This window comes from Uloborus diversus, chromosome 10 (assembly GCF_026930045.1).
Source record: "Uloborus diversus isolate 005 chromosome 10, Udiv.v.3.1, whole genome shotgun sequence".
NCBI classification, from domain to species: domain Eukaryota; kingdom Metazoa; phylum Arthropoda; class Arachnida; order Araneae; family Uloboridae; genus Uloborus; species Uloborus diversus.
Window position 1 is genome coordinate 121,033,550 of NC_072740.1, and position 10,606 is coordinate 121,044,155.

At 35.6% G+C, this 10,606-nt stretch overlaps 1 protein-coding gene across 1 annotated transcript in view; it reads left to right on the plus strand.

Moving 5' to 3' along the window:
* LOC129231746 (neurogenin-3-like) overlaps positions 1-973 on the plus strand; it is a 1,045-nt gene extending 72 nt beyond the window's left edge. The window contains exons 1-2 of the mRNA XM_054866106.1: positions 1-196; positions 243-973. The exon at positions 1-196 is cut by the window's left edge and continues 72 nt beyond it. Of these exons, the coding sequence (XP_054722081.1) occupies positions 43-196; positions 243-841 (753 nt within the window). The 5' untranslated portion in view covers positions 1-42 and the 3' untranslated portion in view covers positions 842-973. The remainder of the gene's footprint in view (positions 197-242) is intronic.
* Positions 974-10,606: the final 9,633 nt, after the last annotated feature.

Here is a 10,606-nt window from a genome sequence, read left to right on the forward strand (position 1 = left end):
TTGCAGAACTATTAAATGCTTATTATTTGAGAGTTGCACAAAATGATGGCGTCAACTTTTGACATGGAAGACACTGTGTTACACACGCCGAAGTTCGTTGAAACAAGTTTCGACTTCAGTTCTATATTCTCATCCAAAGACCTCCATGCGAGCATGGAGAACATACCAGAGCCTATGGACATTGGTCAGTGTAGTGGCATACCTTCAAAAGGAACATGTACTAAACTTCCAGAAGATCGATTTCCCACAGAAGACCTCCTCTTCCATATTTTCAGAAAACATGGAAAGCAACAGCGTACCTGATACCATAGTTTCCAGCAGCGAAAGCATTCCAGTAAAACTTCCTAACTACAATCTCCGTCAGAGGTCCATCAAAAATCGAATCGAAACTGAAATCAGGATAAGAAAAGTTCCAAGCAAGAAGCCCCCCAAACCAAAACAAAGACCAGCACCCCTGAGCAAATACCGTCGCAAAACGGCGAACGCAAGGGAAAGGACTCGCATGCAAGAACTCAACGACGCGTTCGAGAACTTGCGGAAAGTGGTGCCTCAGTTCCCGCGCAAAACTGGTGATGACAACACCAAGCTCACTAAAATCACAACACTGAAGCTGGCAGTCAATTACATCGCAGCTCTCTCACAGATCCTAAAGCAGGCGGATTCCAATAAGAATAGTGGATCCAATCCTAATGATAGGTTTGCTTCCGACAATGCGTGTCCGAGTGTCGATGCAATAGACCCCATGGACCTTTTGGGTGATTGCCTCCTTGACAATTCGTTCGATCTCATCCTAACTTCAGATGGTGATAGTCTGTCTCTTAGCGAGGACCTCAATGTTTAGTGATTGCTGTGCGATATTGAATTCAAGACGTTTCTCGTACTGGATGAACTTCTTCCCTGTCCTTTTCAACAGTTGAAAATCGCTTCCAATCAGTGCCCCTTTGATATAAATGCCTATCAGTTTGTCATTTTTAACGTAGATCAAAATGGCTGTCAAAAAGCTCGTTTATACTGCCATCTATCGGAGATATTAGGAAAATATTATTAAAGAATTAAGAACTACGTTATCCATAAATAACTTTTAAAATTGTTATTTTAAAGCACATTTGGATTCTTTAGACAAAAGGGAGTTAATTTACCGATAAATGATTAATAAATTACTAAATTAAAAAAAAAAAAAAACGTACGGCGACAGAAAAAAATCCCCAAATCAAACCACTTTAAATGCGTGAAATACACCGCCAGCTCAGTCATTTCCAGCCGAGGACTGCAGTTTCGTGCTTATTAGCACTCATCAGCCCGGCATAGGAAAGTGACTGAGCTGGAGATGGAAAACCTCTTAAGGAAGCCAAGAGTGCGAAACAAACTGCTTTAGCCCTGGCTAATGGGCGGTAATTTACTGTATATACCTTGCCTCGCGTTCAATCTTCGAGTTGAACCGAACCATTGCTTCGGTCACTCGTCTGGTCTGCTAATTCTATATTAGCTACCAGTTTGTTTCGCACTCTTGGCTTCCTTAAGAGGTTTTCCATCTCCAGCTCAGTCACTTTCCTATGCCGGGCTGATGAGTGCTAATAAGCACGAAACTGCAGTCCTCGGCTGGAAATGACTGAGCTGGCGGTGTATTTCACGTATTTCTGCTTTAGCCCTGGCTAATGGGCGGTAATTTACTGATTATACCTTGCCTCGCGTTCAATCTTCGAGTTGAACCGAACCATTGCTTCGGTCACTCGTCTGGTCTGCTAATTCTATATTAGCTACCAGTTTGTTTCGCACTCTTGGCTTCCTTAAGAGGTTTTCCATCTCCAGCTCAGTCACTTTCCTATGCCGGGCTGATGAGTGCTAATAAGCACGAAACTGCAGTCCTCGGCTGGAAATGACTGAGCTGGCGGTGTATTTCACGTATTTCTGCTTTAGCCCTGGCTAATGGGCGGTAATTTACTGTATATACCTTGCCTCGCGTTCAATCTTCGAGTTGAACCGAACCATTGCTTCGGTCACTCGTCTGGTCTGCTAATTCTATATTAGCTACCAGTTTGTTTCGCACTCTTGGCTTCCTTAAGAGGTTTTCCATCTCCAGCTCAGTCACTTTCCTATGCCGGGCTGATGAGTGCTAATAAGCACGAAACTGCAGTCCTCGGCTGGAAATGACTGAGCTGGCGGTGTATTTCACGTATTTCTGCTTTAGCCCTGGCTAATGGGCGGTAATTTACTGAATATACCTTGCCTCGCGTTCAATCTTCGAGTTGAACCGAACCATTGCTTCGGTCACTCGTCTGGTCTGCTAATTCTATATTAGCTACCAGTTTGTTTCGCACTCTTGGCTTCCTTAAGAGGTTTTCCATCTCCAGCTCAGTCACTTTCCTATGCCGGGCTGATGAGTGCTAATAAGCACGAAACTGCAGTCCTCGGCTGGAAATGACTGAGCTGGCGGTGTATTTCACGTATTTCTGCTTTAGCCCTGGCTAATGGGCGGTAATTTACTGAATATACCTTGCCTCGCGTTCAATCTTCGAGTTGAACCGAACCATTGCTTCGGTCACTCGTCTGGTCTGCTAATTCTATATTAGCTACCAGTTTGTTTCGCACTCTTGGCTTCCTTAAGAGGTTTTCCATCTCCAGCTCAGTCACTTTCCTATGCCGGGCTGATGAGTGCTAATAAGCACGAAACTGCAGTCCTCGGCTGGAAATGACTGAGCTGGCGGTGTATTTCACGTATTTCTGCTTTAGCCCTGGCTAATGGGCGGTAATTTACTGAATATACACTTTAAATGGTCAAACGATATTTTTTCACGGGGAAAGTAATGAAAGAATTTATAGTAGGTTTAGTTCCTGAGACCCATTGCGACAGCAACGTCACTGCAGATGACCGCTGAATAGCGTTTTAAATACAGACCTTTTGACTGCCACTTTTTAATGCAATTCCGGTAAGCATATATTCTGTTCATCGAAAAGATAGACCATAAGAAAACAAAAGTGCTACCAGAAGGTTTGTCAGCCCATTCGGCGATATCCTCTGCAATAAAAAAAGTAAACCAATATTCTCCGTTTGATTGGCGCTGGTCTGTTATTATCCACGCCAAACACGCCGTTGACGCTGCCAAATGGTGAGTGTGTGTGTGTGTATTTTTTTTTTTTACTTCTAGTCTATCTTTTCCATGAACGTAGTATAGTATCAGGGTGGTAGCGTGACCGAGTTGAAACGATAGCGGAGTTAATTCATGGGGTACGAGAATCTGTTCGATTTTTGCGACAATTTTGGACAAAGTTAAACTTATAACGATTCAGCATTTAAGTCAAAAACAAATCTGAATGGCTCAAAGAAATAGTTCGTTTTTTTTTAGTGTTGCGTCTCAAATAAAGCATCACGGTCGTTGATTGTATTACATGTCTTGTTCAGATAAAATGATTATTTTATGTGAAAATATTCATATTTAAGAAATATAAATTTTTAAGTGTTAAATGCTCTTGAAATTAGTACTGCAATGCAATTCATAGGAGTAGTACTTGAATAACTACATCAGATAGGGACACATGTCCGAATGTTTTTCTTGACAGACAAGGACATTAAACTTTTTTTAAATGTATTAAATTTGGGAAACTATCTGAAATACCTTGTTTATCCGGTGAAAATTTTGAATTTATTTATAGAAATTTGTATATCTGGTCACTGTGATGTTTATTATGATTATAAATTATTTACGATTATAGATTATGAAAATTGGAATTTCATGTTTTTTGACAGAAATTGCACTTATGAGTTTTGTGGTTGTAAGAAATACTGTCTTAAATGCAAAAGTTTTTAACTTCAGGTAAAGTAATTCAAGTGAAGTTTAGTTGTATGCTGTGGCTGATAATTTTTGCAATGATAAATGCATTCCTTGTAACTTGAGTCATGTGTTTGCATTTTTTTTTTTTTTTTGAAACGTTAAATTCTAAATTTCTTATATTTAGCACAAAGGTATCGTTTTTTATTCATTTTCAAATAACGTTAAATTTTTGCTACGAATTACATTTCATGACTAACAGCAGCAATAACTAACTTTTGCCTTTTGATGATATAATTACTCAGAGACGAATTTATTGGTTTGCAGGACAGGCGCAATGCATTTTTAGTACCCATTTGTGTATCACAGGTTCACTGAATTATGTAAAAATTTTCACTTGAGCATTTTTGGACTCCATTCCAGGTCCTATAGTCGAGGGAACCTCTCACAATTGCGACATAGGGAACGTTCGGAAATAAGGAACCATTGCACCGGTTTCACCGCAAGCATTCGGAAACGAAAGGATTTGACGTCCCCTCTAGCGTCCGGAAGTACTTGCGGTTACTCTCTAACGGTCAATCCGGTTGTAACCGCTTTTCCCCATCTTTCACTACAGTCTCGACGTGGCTAGTGTGATCATATGGTATTTTTTGGCCAGTCAAGTTTCAAGTTTTACTCTATTTTTGATTAGACAGTCGTTTGCTGCTGCACTAGATAAATCTCGTTGTAACCACGAGCTTCCTGCCTAAGGCCCCTATATATACGAGCCGGCGCATCAGCTTAAGATTAGCCATTTTGGATCGGAGCGCTTGTTTGATTGGTTGTCTTTTCTGGCGAGTTATCGCATTTGGTGACTGTTTACTGTTAGCAATTATTAGTGGCACGTGAATTGTTTATTAAATAAAATATTATTTTCCACAAATTCGGCGAAATCCGAAACTTTACTGTGGTAACCCTAGCAGTGCAACAATGAAAAATCCGATCCAAAATGGCTAAACTTAAGCTGATGCGTCGGCCTATTTATATAGCGGCTCTAGTCCTACCTAGCTCAACACAAAAATACCAATGACGTCATAACCGCAACATGACCAGCCACGATGTGTAATCGCTGAACAGTTTCCGATAGCAGCCATGGTAAATCCGCCACTGTCCTTACTTATGAAATTATTCATGATTTAGGGTTTAGAAGGTGAATTACTTTGTGTAAAAATGTTGTTAAAGTTAAATCTAATTCAGAAAAATTCCTGCGAAATATTGAGAAGGAAAATAATTTTGCTCAGAGTATCCATGAGTTGTCTTTGCATTGGATAAAAATTCGCTAAGTACACATCGCTCATTTGGAAGAAGAACGCCATAATACGAAGAAATGAAATTTTACAGGAGAACCATTTGAAGTTTAACTGTTCAGGAAATTTGCTGTAAGAAATGTAAATGCACAGTGCTCTCCAGTGGTTAATATTAGAACAAAAAATCTGTCATTATTTTTCAAAGAAGATAACTTCGTTTGAAGCCCTTTAAGCAAAAAAAAGGGGGGGAAAGAAAATTAAAATTTTCGTATTGTGGCACTGTTCTTCCAAACGAGCGACATGCACACTTGCAATGAAATTTTCGAATATGTTTTATTACTGCACGTGGAACCTTTCCGAATAAATTCTAGATAAAATTGTAGGTAGGGGATAATTGGAAGGAATTAGACAGCTCTGAAAGATTTGAAAAAATATTTGTTACTTGTCGAGTAAATTTGGCAGTTTTTGACTGGCCGCTACATCTACTGGACAAGGAAGGAACTATTTTTAACCCCCGACACACAATGGAAGGGGTTTATAAGTTTGACGTGTCTGGATGTATGTGTGTGTCTGTGTATCTGTCTGTGGCACTATAGCGCCTAAACAGATGGACCGATTTCGATTTTTTTTTGTTTAAAAGGAGAGTTGTTCATCTTCTATTTCAGCACAGAAATACAGCTGTCCCATTCCCCCTGGTTCTCCCCTACTTTATGGAACATTTGACTAAATACTAAGTAGAATTTTAGGAATCTAAAAAAGAAAAATGTTACTGTAGTAAACGCTGTTAGTTTTTTATTTCAACGGTAATATTTAAAGTTAAATAAGTTCATGAATACATATTACTATTGGAAGTTGCTCAATTAAAAATGATAAAAAATGATCAGAAGACAAACATTGTTTATGTATTATTTTTATGTGCATTTTGAGAAAAATAATTTCATGTTTATTTCTTGTGCAACGAAGTTATATGTTACTTATAAGCATGTTGTTTTGGTCTTTAACAGTTTCGCTGGTCGAATACTGGATGTTGGACACTTTGAAAATGATTGCAACATAAGAATGTAGTACTGGATTGGGAAATAAACGATTATGTTGTGTACAAGTGTGTTTCTTTCTAAAGCAATTACAGTACACTTTGTAAAAAGATGTTTCAAGATGAGTGTATCAGCATTATCACTTTAATTTCTTTTTTTTTAACAAGAAGTTCCGTCTAGAACTAGACGAGCCTACTTTCCCGTATACCCATACTACTTTCTAGTACCTGATCAATATTCTCAAAAATAGCTAAAATCGCAAATTTTTTCAAACATATTTTTTTAACTATTTTAAGCTGATTTCTAGGAATAAAATATTCCTTACTTTTCTTCAAAAAAACGAACAAATAAAATAGCAGCACCTTTTAAACAAAGCAGCTTATACACTTCTTTCCATTAAAAAAATTTTTTAACAGCTTTCAAAACGAAAAAATAATAATAATAAGTTCATTAAAATAAATACATCATATAAAAAAAAATCGTTTCTTTTTCCCCTGTTGCCAAAAATAATTTTTTAAACGAATTAATGCACTTACCAAAATAAAAAAAAAACAATAAAATGTCAACTTAAAGAAATAATTTTCATTGTCAAAAAAAAAAAAAAAAAAAAAAATTGTCTGCGCATATTTTTCGAGTTTATTCACCGAAAACTAAATACCTAAATTAAAACTTTAGCGTGAAAATAAAAACAAATCATATCAACAATAATTATTTCACAGTTAAAACCACAGCAGCGGAGTCGGAGTCGGAGTCAATCTCATTTTGGGATAAAAGAGTCGGAGTCGAATATCCAAGAATCGGAGTCAGTCATTTGTCCTCCGTCTATAAATGTTTGCCAAAGCTACGAAGTCAGAGTCCGATTAATTGTCAGGAACAGGAGTCAGAGTCGGTGTCAGGTGCCCCTAAATTCTCGGAGTCGGAGTCGGGAGTAGGTCGTCAAGAGCTATTTCCAACAAAGTTTGTTTGAAGTAAATCCGCCTTTAAGTTCGGAATCTATGCTGACTTTCAGTTTCCCCTTAGGCGCTAATGTTAAGAGATTTGAACTGTTCAAAAAACTTGTTCAAATCAAAAAGATATTTTCGATACATGTTTTTTATCAAAAATTTTTCCCTACAAAGTTTGTTTGAAGCCACTTCGCTTCTAAGTTCAAGATTTATTTTTGATTTGAATTTCCCCGTAGGCGCTAATGTTAAGTTTTTTTGAACTGTTCAAAATTGAACGAAAAATTGTTCAAATCAAAAAATGAATTATGGGAATGAGATGTCTTCGTGGATATCTTTCTAACAAAAAAAATTGTTCGAATCGGACTATTCATTCAAAAGTTATTAGGGGGGGACAGACAGACCGACAGACATTTTTCCCCATCTCAATACCCTACTTTCCAATTTTTAATTTTTCAATATTTATCTAACTATTTTATTTATTTTTGACTTTTTTTTGTTTTTCGGGATACTTTTAAGATGTATTAAGCCTTCTTTCATGCTTTTTTCTTCTTTCTCTGATTTTTACTGGGAAAGTAGGCTAAAAACTGCTTTTGTCTCATTGGTTTGTCCAGCCTAGCCCTTATTTTTGTTTTAAACAAAGTGTGTAAGTAAAATTGGGTAAGTAAGGGAGAGTTTTCAGACACTAGATCAAGTAAGCAGGTGTGCCTACCTGGGGGGGGGGGGGATATGGCCCGGACTGCGCGATTGAAATTTTTAGGGGGTATTTTTCTCTTTTTAGGGGGCTCTTGCTCTTGAGGGGTCTTCGCAATATTTAGAGGAACACCCATGCTCTAAGGTTGGAACCCCTAAATGAAGTAAGGGAAAGTTTTCAAACATTTGGATAAGAAGGGGAACGTTAGCAGGTCACTGAATAAGTAAGGGAAAGTTTTCAGACATCTGTTTAAGAGAGGGGGGTAATAGAAACATTTCAGACTCCCGGAAAACCTGGATAAATAAGGGAAATTTTTCAGATACCGGGTAAACCTGGATGAGTTTGGGAAAGTTTTCAGACATCTGAAAAAGTGAAGGACGTTTTCAATCCCTGAAAGAAAGGATTGAATTTTTTAAAACTTTAGTATTTTTATTTTTTAGCATTTCATTTTAGTATATTTTACTAGAGTTTTTGTTTTAGTTTTTGAAATACTTATCCTTACTCTCTTATTAGGCTATGATCTGTCTTCATTGACTGTCTTGAAATCTTTTTCTTTGTTTACCAACTAATATAGCGATTTTATAGACTTTCATAAGTACTTTCATTTCATTATTTTTTTTGTGACATGTGTTAAAGTACTTTAATGAAAAAATGAAATTTAGAAAGAAAAATAGAATAGCATTAAAATATTGTTAAACGTTCGTGATGCAACTTCAAACTTTCTTGAAATGACGACACAGTTCTTGATAAAACACAGGAGATTTATTTACACTATGTACAGGAAAGATCGTTAACAACTGCTAAATTAATCATCAGCAATTAAGCAAATATCAATCAACACCGCAAATTCAACGGTTACACACGTATTTACATCCAAATACGAAAAACAACACAGCGAAATGCCTCGCAAATTGACAAAAATAAATGCTCTCAGCCCAACGGCTCAGTCGAGACTGACTTTTTATCATGCGGCACGGCTATTTATAGACATCGAAAAGTTTCCACAATATTCCAAATGCTTCTCGTATTTTCTTTTCATTCACAAATTTTATGATTCAGAAATGAAGGACCCGTATACTTCACCCGAATGTATGGGGACTGTATATTCATGACAAGAAACTATTTACAGGTTACGTTACTACAATAATTTTAGATAAAAGATAATTTAATAAACGCCAAATTTAGCTAGATTACGACAAATTAATCACGAAAATAATTATTATTTACAGAATTTGTAACAATATGAATAGAATTTGATAATGCATTTCAAAGAATGTAAACATATTAGCTAAGATGAAAAGTATTTTGTATCTTTTGAAATGAAATTTACAAAAAAAACATCAACAATTCAACACCAGGAAAATTTATGTTATTTGTATTAAAAAGTTAAGCAAAACAAGGAAAAGTCAGGAAAGTTAAGGGATAATCTGGGATAGATAGCCTGTTTAAATAACATGCAGTTTTGTTGCGTTACATATTTTATAATAAGATTTTAAATAAAAAGTCAAAAAAAAAAAAAAAATAGAAGAGAAAGGGAGGGGAAAAAAAAAAAAAGATTTAAAACGTTCCTTAACCTTTCACCCTAAAAAATGAATTACAATATTGTAAATCACGCGAAAAAAAATCTTTCCTCTAACTTCCTTAAATGCCTCTTTGGAATAAAGCTAAAAAGAAAAAAATCAATCCGTAATGAATACACTAATTTGAAGAAAGCTATTAGGAAAAAATGAGATGAAAGGACCGTTGCCAATTTGTGGGTGTGAATTGTTGCAATTTAACACCTCCATAGCTGATTGGTCCGGCTGAACATAATAATTAAAAAGTTTTGATAAAAAACTGGATGTTTTAATTACTTGTTAGAGTGCAAACGCTCCTCTGTTGCGTTGATAGCTGCAGGGAATAATTAGTTATACCCAAATCGTCTCGCTTTTTTTTTTCCTTAATCTTTATCATGAAGTGACTTAATATAGGTTTTCTGTACGTATGCTTTTAGAAACCAATGAGCAGTCATTGTTATTAAAATCCAGGATAATTTATTTTGGGTTATCTAATAAAGTGGATGCTTTGTTTTTTCGACTGAGCAGTTTCATAACTAAAATTAAAAACAGGGAAAAAAACACACAGAAAAAAGTGAACTTGCTAATTAATTATACCGGTGATTTTCTCAATGGTTTAGCTATTAGTAATGTCAAGTAGAAGCAATTAATCTTATGGTTAACCTATGGATGTTTCTTTTGATATGAAGAACATTTATTTAAGTACTCAATTCAATGGTCAACAATATATTTGTATTACATAAATAAAAACTTAGTGATAGCTTTAAATTTAAACTTTATGGGAAAACATAATTACTACCCCCTAATTTAATTGCTTCAAAAACTCGTGAAGATATTTTAAAATTATTTTTCAAGCTATCAATAATGAAAAAGTAAACAAAAAACATCATTTCAAATAATATTTATTTACATTTTAATAACGTCTATAAAAATATATTATACCATGAACTTTAAAAAAATATTTCGATTTTTTTAAAGAATTTATAGTTTTGTACACTATCAACCAGGGTTTCTCAAAATGGTCAATATCGGCAACCTGGTTGGTCGATTAAGTTTTTAAATGGGTCTATCAAGTTCTAGGCGTCGTTATGGGATTTATGAATATCTAGGGGTCGATAGAGGTCGAGAAAAGTGTAGCAGCCAAAATGCAAACAACAGCAAATTTTGGTTAGATGAACTTTCATTTTGCTCTTAATGGTTGACAAATATTTAATTTAATAAATATGATTTACCAAATATATATATTTTATTTATAGCTATACATTCATTTTCTTCCGGAAATTTCTTATACAGTGCTACTTGAATAGCTTAAAGTACTCTGATTCGAA